The sequence below is a fragment of the Neomonachus schauinslandi genome, chromosome 4, assembly GCF_002201575.2.
Source record: "Neomonachus schauinslandi chromosome 4, ASM220157v2, whole genome shotgun sequence".
NCBI lineage: Eukaryota > Metazoa > Chordata > Mammalia > Carnivora > Phocidae > Neomonachus > Neomonachus schauinslandi.
In genome coordinates, this window is record NC_058406.1 from 16,568,423 (window position 1) to 16,587,614 (window position 19,192).

At 37.4% G+C, this 19,192-nt stretch overlaps 1 protein-coding gene across 4 annotated transcripts in view; it reads left to right on the forward strand.

Annotated features, from left to right (window-relative positions):
• KDM1A (lysine demethylase 1A) overlaps positions 1–19,192 on the forward strand; it is a 62,246-nt gene that overhangs the window by 20,337 nt on the left and 22,717 nt on the right. For 2 of the 4 annotated variants that reach the window (XM_044914415.1, XM_021684107.1), the window contains exons 3-9: positions 4,497–4,556; positions 9,698–9,831; positions 13,452–13,530; positions 14,119–14,211; positions 15,041–15,147; positions 16,727–16,808; positions 18,189–18,283. In XM_044914415.1, coding sequence (XP_044770350.1) covers positions 4,497–4,556; positions 9,698–9,831; positions 13,452–13,530; positions 14,119–14,211; positions 15,041–15,147; positions 16,727–16,808; positions 18,189–18,283 — 650 coding nt within the window. The remainder of the gene's footprint in view (positions 1–4,496; positions 4,557–9,697; positions 9,832–13,451; positions 13,531–14,118; positions 14,212–15,040; positions 15,148–16,726; positions 16,809–18,188; positions 18,284–19,192) is intronic. The other 2 variants (XM_044914416.1, XM_021684109.2) reach the window with 1 other exon arrangement.

The following is a 19,192-nucleotide window of genomic DNA, read 5'->3' on the forward strand; positions in this document are numbered from 1 at the left end:
CCCCATTCTAACTTTGGAGTTCTAGTCTTTTTTTTTTAAGATCTATTATTTGACAGGGGTGGGGGGGGCGTGGTTGGGCGGAGAAGAGGGAGAGAATCCTCTGAGCCTTGAGCCTGACATGAGGCTTGATATCAGAACATTGAGACCATGACCTGAGCCAAAGTCAAGAGTCAGCGGCTTAACCGACTACGCCACCCAGGTGCCCCTGGAGTTCTAGTCTTTAATTACTTTAAAGACTATTTAAGTAGAGTCTTTCCATTTAATTTAATTTACCTGAATTTTCCCTAAATTTCCCATTTTGTCCATTGCATTAGCATTCTTGAACTTTTATTTTTTTTATTTTTTAAGATTTTATTTATTTATCAGAGACAGAGGCAGGCAGAGGGAGAGGCAGGCTCCTCGCTCAGCAAGGAGCCCGATGTGGGACTTGATCCCAGGACTCCGGGATCATGACCCGAGCTGAAGGCAGACGCTTAACCGACTGAGCCACTCAGGCATCCCACCATTCGTGAACTTTTAAAACCTTGGAGTCTTCTTGACTGTCCCTTACCCTTTTGATCAAGTCTGTTTTAAAGTCCTGTATCTTCCTGTGAACAGCTTCTTTGACTTGTTATACCTTATCTGTTTTCATTGTTACCTTTTTATTCTAGTGAATTTTACTTCATATCTAAATTATTTAAGCAGCCTTTCAGTTATATCTCATTTATCTAGGTCACCTTTTCTCTGTGCTCCATCTGGTACAAAGTGACCAGATTAGATTAATTAAAATATCACTTGTTTTGCTGCTTTCCTATGACAGATCATACAGTTCTGCCCCATCACTATTCAGATCAAGTTTAGATTTTGGCGCTGAAAGTGGCGCATTTTACCTATCCTGCTCTCCCACATCTGCAAGTACTGTGTGGTTCTCTATACGTTCCATGTCTGTGCTTTTCTCCTTGCTTTTATAAGTGTTCTGGATCATGCTGGTGGTTGGACTGCCAAATCTCTGGATTTGTTCAGAAGAGCTTTCCTGATTCCTCAAGTCTGTGTTAGCTTCTTGTTTCCCTAAAAAATAATATTTTTCATCTTTCCCCAATTGATTATAAGCCCTTTGAAAATAGGTACATAATGTGTTCAACTTTCTACTTGTGCTTGGAAGTTTTAGAATAGGTAAACATTGAATTAGTGAGATTATTTAAAATATAAGCTAAACTGAAGTGTTAATAGAGGGAAACTTATGTGTTCAAAGATGATTTAAACTTTTAAGTTTTTTCTTTTCCTCTGCTAATTTGTCAGGTCTAATTGAAACCAGTAGCTTGTCGGTCACTTTTATTCTATAAATTTGGTACAGTTTTTATTAAATTTTGATAAGTTGATTTTCTGTTTAAAAATCATTGCTTCCCAGCAGACTTAGAAGTTTCTCAAATTGGTTACAAAAGTTATTAATTTGAATGTGATTTCAACAAACTAAAATCAAAATGTGAATCTGCTGGTATGTTCCTGGGAACAACACATCACTGATCCTGCCCTCCATGCTTGTCAGATAAAAATATTTGAGAGACATCATAGATTTCCTTTTAAGATGTTGGAAGAGTGATCTCTTGAGAATTTGAATCAAGATGAGAAAGCATCCAGTAGTGTGACTGTAACTAAAATACTTCACTGTTCTTCAAGAATAACCTAACAGGTCTGTGGAGGGTTTATTAGAGGGCAGCTGAAAGGCCGCTATGTAAGATAAGCCAAAGATTTTATTTTCAACTTGTAGAAGATACGCACAAATACAGGCACTAAGGGTCTCTACTTCAAACTCGAGGAGTGTGTGTGTGTGTGTGTGTGTGTGTGTGTGTGTGTGTGTGTGTGGTGGGAATAAAAACAAAAGGTCTCCTGCACAGTGATGCCAAAATCAAGGTGATAAGAAAAGGTTGTTTTTGTATATTCTCATTTTCTGTCTTGAATTTGAGCTCCTGGAGGGTAACAGCTGTACTTGCCTACTGTTCCATGTCCTTGTGCCACTGGTAGAAGCAGAGTCCTAGGCCAGAAGGACCCAAAGAACAGTGAATATGGCATTTTATATGTTCTAATCAGAGGCAATCCTTGATGGAAAGTTAGCTGCAAACATTTGTATGTGTGTTGTTTTTAAGAAGATGGTGGAAGAATTGGTCTAGAAGAATATCACTAATAAAGATGATGCTGTTACCTGTCTTTGGAGAAGTAGGCACCCTCCAAATACTCATGAGTGTGTTAGGATTAGAGAGAAGGGAGGAACCTCATCTCTAAACGTTCATCAAGTTAAGAGACCCATTGTTCTTTGCTTAATTTTAAGCACTTCTTGTTTTGTTTCTCATCATTTCTTACATGGTTATATCACCTATTTGGTTTTTCCTATTTCTCTGCTTATGCAGTACTTTGGAGTTTCCTTTCTATTTTGATTTTCTGCTATTAAGAGGGATCTCTTTAAAGGGGTAGGCAAGGTATTGAATATTTTTCATATTACTCCTACATATTTTTATCAAAGAACAGCATGTGAGTTTTGTTCCTTTTTTCAAAAGCAGAAGACAGAAAAGACCTCTCTACCTTGTTGTAAAAGAGCAACCTTGTTAAGCTTTTGAGCACAGAAATCAGGCTTAAGAAATCCATATTTCTATGGATTTCTTGGTCTAAAGACCATGACAGAAAACAGCCAAGAGCTGCCTGTAGGTTAAAATAAATTAATTTAGCATACTGTGTGACATATAGTGGGAGAAAGCAAATGATAGAAATAGGAAGGATAAAATAATTCAGGACTTAATGGCTAGCTTGAAAGTGGTTTTTGTTTTTATTTTTAGAAGTGGTGAGATGCCTTCGTGACAGGAGACTGTAGCTTTCATTCTTTGCCAACCGGGGTACATAATTTGAGAGAGTCAGCAGCTATATTTTTCCTAGTGCTTAAATGTTATTCTTGGAAACTGTATTTATTTCATTGATCTGAGCCCTTCCTCCTCTCCCCCCAATAAAGATTTTGAGAGCGAGGGAGAGATCAAGAGAGAGCACGAGCAGGGGGGCGGGGCAGTGGGAGAGGGAAAAGCAGACTCCCCAAGAGCAGGGAGCCAGATGTAGGACTCGATCCCAGGACCTGAGCCGAAGGCAGTCGCTTAACTGACTGAGCCACCCAGGCACCCCTTATTTAAACTTTAAAAGTAAAATTTAAAAGGGCCTGCATTTTCAAGATGCTTACAGACTGGATTTTATAAGGAGTCATCTATTCATAATTAATGCCCTTTTCCAAAGGCTGTTAACAACAAATCATATATCTTGAGCCTTGTCTGAAAGCCATACCCTTCTAAAACCTCAAGGGCCCTTCAGACAGGAGCATAGTGAAATAATTTTAGAATGAGATTCTCTCCTAGCCTCAGAACATATAGCTTCTAGTAACACATTCTAATGTCAAAAATCATTTCTATCTAAACACCTTCAAATACATGAGGATAGAGATGTCATTTTCACTTTCCTGCTCCTTTTTAATTCAAATAATGGTTAATCAGTCTGCTTTCTCATTGAGATTCTTTTAATCAATTAAAAGCTTGTCTAGTTTTAGATCATTGCAGAGTGTTTTCATCTTTCAAAGATCATGCTATAGTTTTCTCATAGTGTACCAGGTAGCTAGAAGCTTAAAAAGATCATAGCATCTGTCTTGGTGATAGATTTTGGAAGAATCTGGAAGATGATCTGTTCTGACTTCGTCGGATTGAACTTTCAAGCTTTGATACTTTTCTTGAAGTTATTTCTACGTATTCGTCAATGAGGAAAATCTCTTAGCTGACTTATTGTGTAGCTTGAGGTAGAAGCTCCCCCATATCTTGCCTTCCCCCGGCCCCCACTGTGTGTGTCTATCTACATTACTTGGCATATGACTGCAGGGTGTCTTGTGGTGTGTTTGAAAGTTTTACTAAGGAAGCACTGGCGTATTCAGATCTAGTGCTGTCTAGCATGCATAGTAAATGAAATTTGTTTTGGAGCTGAATCTTTACAGTCCCTGCTTTGAAGTCAAAGGGAATATTTTTCATTAAAACTATGTCTTTTGCTTGTTGTTTAAGTATATTCTTTGTGGATAGAAAGGTAAAGATAAAGGGAGATTGAGCAGATGCTGAATTGTTGCAGCTCTAGACCCTAGAGCACATGTGACACCTAACTCTCAGTCTAGCAACAAGTAGTAAAAGACGTTTGGAATTCGTTTTTCCCCCCAACCAACCTTGACTTAAGTAAGACTGACAGCAAGGATTTAGTGATTAGAAATACTATATGTACTTCGTTCTGCTACCTTTCAACAAGAATCAGTGTGTAAAGTTTAAATTTTCTGACCAGAATTTGGAAGACTATGATGTGATTCCCTGGGCCTGATTCGAGAAGAAGGAGCTCTCTGAATATGGGTTTATTAGTTGGTGAATTTGTGAGTCGCCAACTATTAGGCCTTTATGTCCAGATATTATCTTAATTTATGGAGTAAGGTCCCTGAGTTCTCCTCTTTCCTTCCACAGGGCAAGCAGGAGGACTTCAAGACGACAGTTCTGGAGGGTATGGAGACGGCCAAGCATCAGGTGAGGGTGGCATTAGATGCTTGCCACTTAGTAGCAAGAGCCGCCAAGTCAGGGATTGATGCTTGCAAGTGTTTTTGGCTATGGTATCCACATTTTAGCCAGAAGCGCAGGGGAAATACAACCCTCAGGACAGCGTAGTAGAATAGGAGAGAGTGTAGCCAGAACAAAGGCAAGCAAAACCTTTTGAAGTCCTCAGGCCGATCTCAGCCCTCCGCTCTTCATGTTTTTGAGGAGATGGCGGGTCCTTTTCTTCCCAGCAGCTTTTATAGTAACAGTAAACATGATATAAAACATAGATTTAGGAATCATGGGACCTTTAAAAAGAAATATAGTTATATACACAGAGAGGAGAAGCCATAGGCCAAAAGCCTTCCCAAAAAAAGGGGGGGGGGGTACAGAAAGGCCTTCTAGGACTAGTCAGAGGAATTATGCAGGCAAGGGACTCTTCAGAGGTGGTTGTTAGATAGTGTTGGGTACAATTTTTTAATTAACATTACATGGTTAATTATTTGTAGTTTAAACATTTTGTCACGTGAAAATTAATCATTTTTTAAAAGTCTATTCGAAATGCTCTTTCTTTTCAGATCGAACTATGATATTTTTACTTCTAGGAAAAACTAAAGGGTTAAATGATTTATAGGGCCCATCTAGAGCTATTCAAGTTTGTTCCAGGAATTCAAAGTAGTATGTTTGGATTTCATCCTTTGCCCTGGATGTTTTTGTGTGGTTCAGTGCTCAAAGCTGACTGATACATATATTTTGATAGAACTGGAATAGGTATTACTTCACTTTGGAGTTTGTCACTTTTCAACTGTTAAGTCTCCTTTAAAATTATTTCTCTTTTGCAGTGTGTACAGCAGGTCCAGGAAATATTTGTATTTTACTCTTCGGTCAAAGTTCACTGTTAATGCAGAAATTAGTATATAGGTGATCCGGAATGTTAGAAGTAAACATGCTTAAATGCTATCCCAAGCATTGGAGGTTGATAATCAGTACATGGTTATCTTAGAGGAGTTAAAATCCTCGTTCAGAGTCTCTGTGGCAGATAAACCTTCAAGAATGCTGTTCATCAAATGATGCACAATTGGATCTTCCATGGAACTGTTGAGGATCAGGGATAGCCTTTAGGGCTTTAATCTTGAAGAAATAAATTGAGTTTTCTTGTTGCTTTTTGTTTTAACGTGGATAAATTGACTCTTCTGCTTTAGTAAACAATATATTGTATTGCTGAAAGTAAAAACAGACTTTCATATAAAACTGTGGTGCTTCTGACTTACTGTTTAGTAGAACATGAGGTGTTTTTTTTTGTTTTTGTTTTTTTAAGTGTTTCCAAGAATAGTGGGGATTATTCTGAACCCTTCAAGTCTCTCTTCAGATCTTCGCCATGTTCAGAAGCGTGCATTTGTGAGATGATCAGTTAGATCGCTTGTAAGCGATCAACATTCTGTTTTTAATAAAGCCAAATGACCCTCATAAGTATCTTGGGACCAGGATCATATCTTGACTTTTATAAATCCACATCAAGTTGATGTATTCATCCTACATCTTAAAAGTTAGAAGGGAACTTAAGGTCATTTTCTCCAGCTTCCTGCCGTCGAACAGATAATATTGTATCCACCCCTGTTTTATGGATTAGGACCTGAAATACAGTTAAATGATATGACCGAGGATACACCAAAGGTTGGTGGAGTGGAACCCAGAGGTCTTCTTTCTTATGCATAGACTAGTCCTTATACCCTCCCCTCCTTCATAGAATCATTTAAAGTGTATGTTTACCCTAAAAATATGTAAAGCATAAGAAATCATGATGCTCTTTTTTTCTTTTTCTCTCCTTTCCCTCTGTTCCTTATTCTTTTTGTCTTTAAACTGTTATAGGACTGGATATGGTGCATCTGTAATTTACTAATTTTAAGTAGTCTTTTATATGTAGATTCTTGTCAGGCTTTTATTTTCACTCTTCAACTAGAAAACTAGTCATTCTAGTTATTTTGTCTACTTCATGAAAAAGAAAAGGCAAGTAACTTTCATGGAGGCCTCCTTTCTGTTATTTTTTATATCTCTGTTACCTCACTCTACTCAATGCTACCTATATCATCAGAATCAGGGAGGAAGTCGTTTCATGGAATAGAGGATTTATATCCTCACCTTCCCCTGCCCCTTCTCTGTGTGTCTAGTCTATCAAAAAAGGTCTTTATAGTCCCTTCAGTATTTTACGACTTTTACTGTGTTTTCAGAGAAACTGTGAGCCAGTCAGATCATTAGAAAGGGCATTTCTGCTTTAGCATGACTGCATTTTGAAAGGTGATGCTGGAATTTCCTGTGTGAAGTGTGGGAAAAAGGAATTGAACTGAGGGGGCAAGATAGATACATAGGCAACCTTGGGGCTTTTAAAAAATTAAGGTTGCATCTTTGAAACATTCTCAATTTCCAGAATACCAGACTTTGTTAAGTGCACACAAACGCCAAGTATAAACTACTTTTCAATGAAATGTACTACTAGTACTTCCTTTTAATAAGGATATTATTAAAGTCAATTGTATTCTTTTTTTTTTTAAGATTTTATTTATTTATTTGACAGACACAGCGAGAGAGGGAACACAAGCAGGGGGAGTGGGAGAGGGAGAAGCAGGCTTCCTGACGAGCAGGGAGCCCGATGCGGGGCTCGATCCCAGGACGCTGGGATCATGACCTAAGCCGAAGGCAGACGCTTAACGACTGAGCCACCCAGGCGCCCCAAGTCAATTGTATTCTTTAAGGTTTTTCCCTCTGAAGGAGATACTTATGAGTCATATTGTCCAGAATGGTCTATTAGTTCATTTTGGAAATATCCTATTAAAAGAGTGCTTTGATTTAGCTTCTGAATAGCGTGGGTTCCAACTTAAAATTTTTTGTTTCTTTGATAAAAGGTTAGATTTTTTTTCTTACACAGTTTTCATCTTTATATGGATAATGGTCTTCCTTCCTTGAAATAAGTCTTCAAACCTAAAAATCAAAAGGAATAAAATAATTATTGAGTTTTTAGAAGCTTTTTCATTTTTAAAAATTGACAAGTATTTAAGAATAGGTGTTTTCAGATGTTTTGTAGAAGATAGAGATGGAGAAGATTATTGTTCCACACATACATTAGTGTCACAATTTTTGGCTTCTTTAATTCCTTTTGTTAATCACTTGTTTGATTTAAAGATACTTTTAAAACTGCCACATGACTTAATGTAAATAATATTTAATTGTTACATAGTCTCAAGATTCCCAAAGTTAGCCAACTAATTTAGAGTAGTTTTTGATAATAAGAGCACTTAGAATGAGGAGTCAAATGTAATATAAAATTTAGTGTTTTTCCCTACGTGGTTTTTTTGACTGTTGTTGACGGTAGTATTTTGCAGGGGGATTGATGTTCCGTGATGACTTAATAAGCATGTAGAAGGTAGAGCTAAGAAAACTACCCGTTTTGGGGAGGGAGGAGTACAGTTTATAGAGTTCATTGGTTTTCATGTCAGTAGTATACACTTATGAAGGTAACCTATTTTAAGTGATCTTTGTTCTGAGTACTTGGGATTATTGTGTAGATAATGCTCATTATAATGTGTCATGTTATTCTTGGTTTTATTTTTTGTTTATTTGATTGCGGGTAAGGGGCTAGGGACATCAAAGCTCTGTGTAGTTTTAGAAAACTTCACATTACTGAAATAACCTATACCCCTGCTGCCAGCATTTCTTCTCTCCTTGCCTTAATTTCATGTTCCACTCTCAACAATTTGGCTCTTACTGATTATTTTTTTCCTTAGGGAATAATTAACTGTCCTGACAGTCTTTAAGTTGAGATTCACTAGATGAGAGAATTGTTGATTTGATTTGGTAATGTGAGTATAGTACATGTACCCTCATTATCTACTGTGAGTGGATAGATTTTTTTCCTTCTCTCCCAAGAATATTGTTTAATGTGCTGTTCATATTAGCATTAGGCATTTTTGCTTGACCTCTTGTTAACCATTTTTGTCCGAGTTACTGTTTATAAATGTCTTTGTGGAGACAGCACTTTAATAACTTAGCTATCATTTTCTAAGTTATATCTATACTTGCCTTGTTCTTTTTATTTTCTTAATCTTACCCTGCCTTTACTTTAATTTTGTTTCCATTATCGGTGTTTCTGACTTCTTGTTTTATGTGCTTTAAATGATTAAATATGGATATCGGTGGGTGCATATTTCATTACTTATATATAATTCAGTGGTATTGAATTTTGAAACTCTTTATGTCTTGATATTTTAATAAGCTGGTGGTTAAATATCTTTTATAGGGTGATCTTAGAAATACAGGTAGAATACATGTAAATGTGTTTCTAAGGACATCTTATAAAGATGTACTTAACTATCAGCTTATAAAAATAGTCGATTTAATACCCAGTTTTAAAAGTTTCAGAATGATATATATTTTACTTGTACAGAGAATATGTATACATTGTATTTATATGTAGTGTGTAGAATATGCAGTAACACAGTTGTGTAGTGTAGTAAAGCGTCTCTAATGTTTTTGCTGGGAAAGGTAAATTCCTTGCTTTCTTCTGTCCTCATTGTAGTCCGCCTAACTTATCTCACTGCCAGCATTGCATTATGGGAACTAATGGGTGGTACCATTGACCAGATAATCATGCATTTCTTACTGTTGGTTTTTAAACCTTAAAGTCCTCTCCATGTTCCCTGCTCTAATCTTAAAAGAAGGCATGTGGTTGTTTTTCACTCTAGTCTCTTTTGCTTTCCTTTTAGTGTATTTTCCTTTATTCTGGTTCCTTAGTTTTAAGATTTCAGGAACATTATCAGTGATGCTAATTTTAATTAGAGTATCTTCCAGGATTATAAGCTGTTTTGTGGATGAAGAAAATATGCTGCATGCTTTGTTATGTTTTTGGAGGTACATTGTTTCACTCATTAGTAAAATGTAATTTTTGGAATATTACGCTCAAAAGAGTAAGTAAATTCTAAAGATGTGTCATCTTTTGAGCAAAATAAAAGATTTTTATTTTAAAGGAGGTGAGATCAGTCTGTGAACGAGGCAGAGCTTTACAGGCAAAAAAAGGAGTTTCACTATCCCTGGTTTTGTATTCACTTGCACTTTTCCCAGAAGTCCTTTGCTTTCTTTGCTAGGTGTGGAGGGTGCAGCTTTCCAGAGTAGACTTCCTCATGACCGGATGACTTCTCAAGAAGCAGCCTGTTTTCCAGATATCATCAGTGGACCGCAACAGACCCAGAAGGTTTTTCTGTTCATTAGAAATCGCACAGTAAGTTTCCATGTCAGCTTTTTTTCTGTTTGGATTACTAAAAAGCACATATTACTTTTATGGAAAATATGGGAAAAAAGAGAGGGAAGAATTACAGAATTATCTATAACATGTACCATTACCCAGAGGTAACTATTGTTAAAAATTAGTTTTTTCCCTTCAGTTATTTTTTTATTTTTTTTTAAGATTTTATTTATTTATTTTGATAGAATGAGAGAGAGAGTACATGAGAAGGGGGAGGGTCAGAGGGAGAAGCAGACTCCCCACCGAGCAGGGAGCCCGATGGCGTGACTCGATCCCGGAACTCCAGGATCATGACCTGAGCCGAAGGCAGTCGCCCAACCAACTGAGCAACCCAGGCGCCCTCCCTTCAGTTATTTTTTTAAATGTATATTTAGTTTTTGTTTTTAAAAAATTGAAATGCTATTTCCATACATTCTTTGGATCCTTTTCATTCTTCATAACCTTGTAAACACAAAGAATCTTCATTTAAACTTTTAATTTTTTTTTTAAAAGACTTTATTTGACAGACACACAGTGAGAGAGGGAACACAAGCAGTGGGAGAGGGAGAAGCAGGCTTCCTGCGTAGCAGGGAGCCCGATGCGGGGCTCGATCCCAGGACCCTGGGATCATGACCTGAGCCGAAGGCGGATGCTTGATGACTGAGCCACAGAGGCACCCCATAAACTTTTAATTTTTTATTTTAAGTAAACCAGGCCACATGTTTGGCTCAAACTCACAACCCTGAGATCAAGAGTTGCATGCTCTACTGACTGAGCTAGCCAGGTGCCCCGAAACTTTTTTTTTTTTTTAAAGGAGGGTAAGGACAGAGGGAGGAGAAGGAGAGAGAGAATCTTAAGCAGGCTCCACACCCAGCACAGAGCCAGATGCAGGGCTCAGTCTCAAAACCCTGAGATCATGACCTGAGCCGAAATCAAGAGTCAGACGCTTAACTGACTGAGCCACCCAGGGGCCTCCCCCGCCCCCCCCCCTTTTTTTTTAAGACTTAATTATTCTGGAGAGAGAGCATGAACTAGGGGAGGAGCAGAGGAGAGGGAGGGGGAAAGAATGTTAAGCATACTCTGTACTGAGCCCATCATGGGACTCAATCCCATGACCCTGAGATCATGACCTGAGCCAAAACCAAGAGTTGAGTGCTCAACTGACTGAACCAGCCAGGTGCCCGCCCACACGTTTTTTAAATTATTAAATAATCATTTTGTCTTTCTTTCCCAGGATAAGAGGAACTCTTATTCTGTTCTGCTTCTCTGCTTCAACCTCCTCCTCTGGCTAAGTGCTTGATTTTATTTTATTTATTTATTTATTTTTAAAAATATTTTATTTATTTATTTGAGAGAGCATGAGAGAGACAGCGTGAGTGCACAGCAGGGGCGGGGGTAGAGGGAAAGGGAGAAGCAGACTCCCCGCTGAGCAGGGAGCCCGATGCGGGGCTCGATCCCAGGACCCTGGGATCGTGACCTGAGCTGAAGGCAGACACTTAACAACTGAGCCACCCAGGTGCCCCTGATTTCAGCTACTTTGAGTATAGCTCAGAGATGTCATTTTAGCATGTCTGCTTTTTAGCTACCACTAACTTCTTTATTTTGGCTCTTAGTTTGCAAAAACCCCTGCTGAATTTAGATTGTTAGCTAGAGTGAGTGGTGGGTTATACTGGGTTTTCACAGTACAGAAGAAAGGGATTTTTGAGTGAAGAAAAAATGTGATTTTTTTAAAAAGTGAATGGGAAATTCTTAATGTATATTTCTGACACTTATTTGTCTTAGAATTCAGCTTCTGTGTATAACATATCAACATTTTATCTGAATGGATTTTTTTAGGTGGTACCTGGCTGGCTCGGTCAGTAGAGTATGCGACTCTTGATCTCAGGATTGTGAGTTCAAGCCCCACGTTGGAGATAGAGCTTACTTAAAATTGATTAATTAATTAGAAGTGTATTTTTTAGATAAGGTCATTTTTTTGTTTCATCTGAGGGAAGTTTTCACTCTTGAATTTGAGTGGTGGATTTACAGTGACCTCTGTTTTCTCTGATTTATATTCTGTGACCAAAATCCAGATTTGGGGAAGGAAGGACTGGCCCAAGTTAGAGTTGTGGACCTCTGGCTATAAAACTGAACATAAATCATTCTGTTATAAGAATTGTATCAGTTCTTTTGCTTACAGATTTTGAAACCACAACAACTTTAGAATTATTGAGCTAAAAACTACGACCCGAGCCTTTTTTTTTTTTTTTTTTTTTTTTTTAATAGGATGGACAGAGGAAGAAGGCTTATGTTGAGGGGTGAGGAACTTGGGCCTGGTGTGTACTTGAGGAAGTCCACTTTGCGTTGACAGTGGCCACCGAGAAAAGTAGAGGGTGCTTATGAATTTGGTCATATCTCTTTGTAATTGGATTTATTTACACATAGCCATGTTTCTTTGTTGAAACTTGTCTATGGAAAAGTTAATTTTTAGCTAAGATTTAAATATGGTGGCATTTATTTGGTCTTGTCTATTCAATTTGAAGAGCATTTGTGTTAGAGCCTATTGATTGTACTATAATATTTTTCATTCCTTAGTGCTTTTTCAGCAGTTTTTTAAATAATTGACTACTCCTTTCTTCTTAAACTCTTAAACTTCTCTTCCCTTCTCTTAAACTCCCTTAGTTTAACACCGTATTCTGGTTCTTCTCCTGCCTCCCTGGTTGTTATCTTCTCTGACAGTTTTGTAGACTTATCTTTATTTATTTATTTTTTTTTAAGATTTTATTTATTTATTTGACAGAGCATGAGTGAGCACAAGCAGGGGGAGTGGCAGGCAGAGGGAGAGGGAGAAGCAGGCTCCCCGCTGAGCAGGGAGCCCGATGTGGAGCTCAATACCAGGACCCTGAGATGACCTGAGCCGAAGGCAGACACTTACCCAGCTGAGCCACCCAGGCGCCCCTGTAGGCTTATCTTTAAAAACAGGCCATTATGTGAACTGGTTAGAATTCCTTAAGGCTTCTTATGGTCTTTTCCTCCCCTTGCTGTATATTCTCCTGAGGAGGTCTATTCTGCACATTGGCTTCAGTTATCACCCATAAGCAAATGGCTCCAGACCTTAACTCTCCTCAGAACCCTAGCTCGTATCTAGATGCCAATCTTGTATCTCTGGGTTGTCTTGAAACTAAACTCACCTCTTCTTTCAGTGGCCCTCATTTAGTGAATAGCATACCAACTCATTTAGTTGCGCAGGCTAAAAACTGGAGCTATCCTTGGTACCTCTTCCCTCCCCTCCACCTTTGCATATCTAATTGATCGTTGGATTTTGTGGATTTTTATCTACTCAGTATCTCTGGAGTCATGTAACCCAGCTTAAATCCTAGTTGGTCCCTACCAGCTGTATGATACTGCCAAGTTACTAGGTTTTTTTGTTTTTTGTTTTAGGCTGAATATCTTCCAGCTTCTTCAGTAATTTACTCATTTGACATGGTTTTGTGTTTCATCAGTTTGTCAGGAATATAACCCTCTGTTTCAATGAAAGGAAAGCCTGTATTAGAGGCCTTAAAGTTGAAAAGATATTTTAAACTGGTCAAGTGGTCTATGTCTACTTGTGTAATAAAATTTCTGTCATTTAAATACAGTTGCAGTTGTGGTTGGATAATCCAAAGATTCAGCTGACCTTTGAGGCTACCCTTCAACAATTAGAAGCACCTTACAACAGTAAGTAGCGTGAAAAGTGGGACTAGTTTTGGCTCATGATTCATTGATAATGAATTTTGTCAATTCATATTACCATCTTACTTTACCTTGTGCTATGCAAAAATAAGCCTTATAGGAAACTATTATGTATCTTTGTAATGATTTTCTTGGTTTTTAAGTTGTGAGTTCAAATGATTGCTAGTAATTTCACTAGGACTGTGTTCCAACTTTAATCCCTGGAGTACTTTGTTGACATTTGATTGGCTGGCTGGCTGGCTTTCTCATTTTCCAGTTACCACCCACAAAGTCTTGAAAAGTTTTTGCCAAAGTAACTGATTATAATACTACTTTTAAAAGGGTTGGTTTTATCCTTTATTTCATCTGTAATGGAATGTCATTCTTAAAAATTCCAAATTATGTGATAGGCATTTGGACTACATCACAGACTAATAGTTCTAGGAATCATTTTTTCTAAAGGAATCACATGATCTGAAGCTTACGGAAAATATGTATAGAATAACTTCATGATGGAAAAACAAAAGAGTTAAAGAGCTTTCTGTTTAAACTGCTAAAAATATGAACATGTTTTAAAATTCATTTATTCTGTAGGTGATACTGTGCTTGTCCACCGAGTTCACAGTTATTTAGAGCGTCACGGTCTGATCAACTTCGGCATCTATAAGAGGATAAAACCCCTACCAAGTAAGGACATGGCAGATGGACTTAATAGTTTTAAAGTTACAGTTCTAGGACTCTCTTTTATTTCCAGGAGGCTTTTAGCATTTTATTTTGATTTCTAAGTCTAAATTTGGAGTCCGATATTCCCAAGCTTATTTCATTATATGTCAGATTTAAAGTAAAATCTCTTCATAAATATGCATTTCCTGTAATTTCTGGTTTGATAAGTGTACTTTAGTAAAAGATACTGAATTTCCAATATAAGAAAAATCAGAAAACAAAATAGTTAAAAACGAGAGAAGTCCGTTATGAAAGCACAGATTTGAGGTTTTCTTTCATTGACCAGTTCTTTATACTGCCAGGAATCTAGGGTTTAGGGATATTTTGAGAATTAACACTTTTATTTATTTTTAATTTATTTTTGATGCTTTAATAATCTTCAAAAAGGGATAGTAAAGACAGCAGAAGTAGAGCTTAAGGAAAACAGCTTTAAGAATAATTTGTCTGTCAGATTGTCCTAGTATAATTGTGAGATAAATGAAGCAGACTATTGATAGTAAGTTAACCAGTCACAGATACCAAAGCACATGACCATGGTATAATGAGAAAGTATATCTTTAAAGATAAAGGATTTCATTTATAAATTTTTAACATTGAATTAAAGTTTATAAGTTTCAGATATTTGCTAATTTGTATTCAGGTAGTTTCTCTATTTTGAAAATAAGTGAACTGTTTACTTTGTAAGACATCATGACATGTTGAGAACTAGAGGTTTTCATGATGTAAAAAATGGTAAAATAAACTCTTAAACCTACAAAAAATATTGTAATTTTTATTCGTTTTTTACTTTTAGCTAAAAAGACAGGAAAGGTAATTATTATAGGCTCTGGGGTCTCAGGCTTGGCAGCAGCTCGTCAATTACAAAGTTTCGGAATGGATGTCACACTTCTGGAAGCCAGGGTAAGAATTTTATATTGTGTTTAGAAGCCTGACCTAATGAAAATAGGTATTTATCAATGCAATAAGAAATTATCTATTGCAAATTAATGAGTCCCACAGCTTGAACTAAACCAAACTGATTTGTATACTACTCAAAGTATTTTAGGTAATTGTTACTTACATTGGATAAAGCATTTTTGACAGTGAAGCTTTGAAAGGTGCTCAGTGAGTATTTAGAGTTTGTAAATGATCCATGTAGCTCTTTGATGGATATTTTCAGGTTATTGTTTCTTGTAGTTAATTCTCAAATTTTGGGCCTTCGTGGACGTGCCCTTTGTAGGTGGCAGGTATTTTTAGTGGTGGAACAGAGTGGATTGTATTCCCTGTTTGATAGTAAAAGAAAAGGAGTGCATCTCAGGCAACAGTCATCTCTTAGTGCCTAATGCAGCCAAGATACGTTGGTTCCCTTATCATCAGTCCTAGAAAGAAATGGAAATTGAAGGAGGAAAGGGATGATGGCACAAAGTGGAGAAAATGAACGTCATGTTAAGATGCTACTATTCAAATTATTTTCATGAGTGATTTTTGACATTTAGTTATCTTCCAGTGGCTTATAGGCCTCCCTGGACTTACACCATTTAAAAAACAAAAAAACACTTCTCAGGTAACCTAAACGGTCTAAAATTTTATAGAAGCTTTCAAAATATTTTGTGCAGTACATCTAAGTTGCTTTTTTGTAAATTGTTAATTTTTTAAAATATTCTTTTCAAATAAAGTATGGAGAAATCAAAGTAATTTTTAATAGTCTTGCTAAAAATAATATTTTATAGATAATTTAGGAAACATCTGTGTGCCCTCTTGTCCTCTGTATTAGCAATACAGTAATGAATAATGGGACCATTATGATCCCTACCCATAATCTAACATGTTAATCTAACATACAGGTTTTTTGTTTTATTTTGCTTTCGTTTATTTGGAGGTTAGAGTGTTCTCATAATATCCATGATTAAAGTGTCGCTACAGCTCAGTAATTTTTCCCCATATTTGAAAATCCCGAGTTAGCAGAGATAAACTTGGACTGGACCTGTTGAGGAATGAGAGATACTGTCAAAAGTTTATGCTCAGTAGACACTCTGCCCCTGGGTATGGGGCTGCACTAGAGGACCATTTGAGAAGTCATCTGTCATTCACAGCTGACTTTAGGGATGGGGGGCAAAAGTCAGAACATGGTGATAGAAAGATGGCATTTAGTGTTGCAATTTGTGAACGGATATTTTCTGTGTGAGTGGCCCTTGCTCAGCCTGTACAGTAAATGGTATTAGAGACAGCTGGGTAGAGAGATATAGTACCTGTGGTTCAATATGTCTGGCTGTCAAATTGTTTATCTCCTATCACTTAATTCTCTGTCATTCATTACCTACCACTCCCTCAAATAGTTAAACTTCACTCACTCTTTGTGTCCGCACTGCATGCCATGTATACTCTAAACTATACCTTTCGTTTTAAATTATAAGAGACAGAGGCCTGGGGTGGTACCATGCCAGGTTTTTATGGTTAAAATAGAATTGATGATTTTAGCCATTTAATTTTTGAAAAACAGGATCGAGTGGGTGGACGAGTTGCTACATTTCGCAAAGGAAACTATGTAGCTGATCTTGGAGCTATGGTAGTGACAGGTCTTGGTAAGTAGTCCTTAGTTTCGTGCTGTTATACAAGATCTGAGATTCATGATTAACCTTATGTTTTAAAGCCATAAATGTGGTTTTAAAATATTTTGGTTTAAGATACTGTTCTTAATGTTAGAGGTGAATTGACAAATAGTCTTCCTGAAAAGTACATCGATATGTGCAAAATTTAAATTGTACATATGTTTTGACCTAGCAGACTCAGTTCTAGGAAATTATCCTAAGAAAATAGACAAGTGGACCATGTAGTTTGGAGCTTTTAATTTTTTTTAATTTTATTTATTTTTTGTTTAAAGATTTTATTTATCTATTTGAGAGAGTGCGCTCAGGGGCGCCTGCACATGCCCAAACAGAGGGAGGGGCAGTGGGGGAGCAAGAGAATCTCAAGCGGGCTCTGAGTTGAGCACAGAGCCCATCTCAGGGCTTGATCTTTCAACCTGGAGATCACGACCTGAGCCGAAACCAAGAGTCTGAGGCTTAACCGACTGAGCCACCCAGGAGCTCCTGGAGCTTTTTAAATGTGGCATAGCAAAACATTAGAACCCATGATTCCGAGGATTATATTGTTATACAAAGAGAACTCTACAGCCACTAAAAATTATGTAGCTTTATATTAACATGACAATGGTCACAGTTTATTGCTAATTTGAAAAAAGATTACAAAACAGTACATGCATTGTGATCCTTCTCTGTGTGTGTGTCTATAATTTTATGCACATAAAATCTAGAAGGAGCTATAATAAAAAAATTTTTTTTTTTTAAGATTTTATTTATTTGAGAGAGAGAAAGATAGCAAGAGAAAGCATTGGCCGGGGAGGGAGAAGCAGGCTCCCCGCTGAGCAGGGAGCCCGACATGGGGCTCGATCCCAGGACCCCTGGGATCATGACCCTAGCTGAAGGCAGATGCCCAACCGACTGAGCCACCCAGGCGCCCCTAGAATCTATAATAAAAAGTTAACATGGGGGGGCGCCTGAATGGCTCAGTCATTAAGCGTCTGCCTTCGGCTCAGGTCATGATCCCAGGGTCCTGGGATCGAGCCCCACATCGGGCTCCCTGCTCCGCGGGAAGTCTGCTTCTCCCTTTCCCACCCCTCCACTTGTGTTCCCTCTCTTGCTGTCTCTCTCTCTCTGTCAAAATAAATAAATAAAATCTTTAAAAAAAAAAAAAGTTAACATGGGGTTATAGGTAATTTTTTGCTTCTTTATGCTTATCTTACATATTTCATATATTACATATTATTTTACTGGGCATTTTTTTAATCTATAATTCACATACCCAAAACTTTGAGTATTTTAAATTTCAAGTAAAAATACTTTTGCTTTGATGTGTTCTCTTTTCATAGATATGTTGAATTTAATAGTTTGAGTTTTTTTTAGGAGGGAATCCCATGGCTGTGGTCAGCAAACAAGTAAATATGGAATTGGCCAAGATCAAGCAAAAATGCCCACTTTATGAAGCCAATGGACAAGCTGTAAGTTGAGGACAAACAGAACTTTTCAAAATTTCTTTGGTTCAGTTGAAATAACAATTTGGGGAAAATGTGTGGATGAATATACACGCATATCTGTATGAACTGAGGGTAGAAATTGTGACTTTCTGATTGTTCCTTAACTATGAGCTGTATAGGAAGGGCTTATTATTGCATATATGCAAATTTACATGCTTATTTAGGCATTTATCTTTAGACATTTAACGAAGGCTAGCTAGACAGGTTTTTTTTTTTTTTTTTTTAATTTGGCTGTGGCCACCTACTAAGAGACCTGTGGAATTGACACCTGATTCTTCATTTCTTTGTATTGTGCCTCTCATCATGTGCTTTAGCTCTGTGTGCTCTTTATGACTTCAGTTTTTTGTGTGTAGGTTCAAGATTTTGATGAACTAATAGCCAAATGGTAATACTGAACTCAGATACTTAGGGAGATTAAAATATTTGTTGACCAGAGGCATAGAAGCTTCCCATACTTAGTAGGCAGTAGCATAGCAGTGATGTTTGCTATGAGAGAGTAAGAGTAGTTTAACAACTATGTTGAACGGCTTAGACCATGTAAGTCAGTCCTAATTTTGGGGGGTGGGTGCAATTCAAAAGTTTATATTCAGAATTTTACCAACTCTCCCCTATCATGAATGAGCAAGTTTACCATTCAGGATATAAGCATGTTATCATTTTTATATTTTGAGGAAGGGAGGATTCATGATGCATATGGCAATTTAGCTATTGTGGCTAAAAGTGGTAAGATCCCAACTCTTGAATTTAGTCTGCTAGGTCCAGTGGACATTCTCACTAAAGCCTTTAGGCTTTGTGGGGTTCATACCAGAAGAGGACAGACATAAGGGAATGCTTTGGCTCCTCTCCTCACCATTCTGGATTCAAATTCCTCCC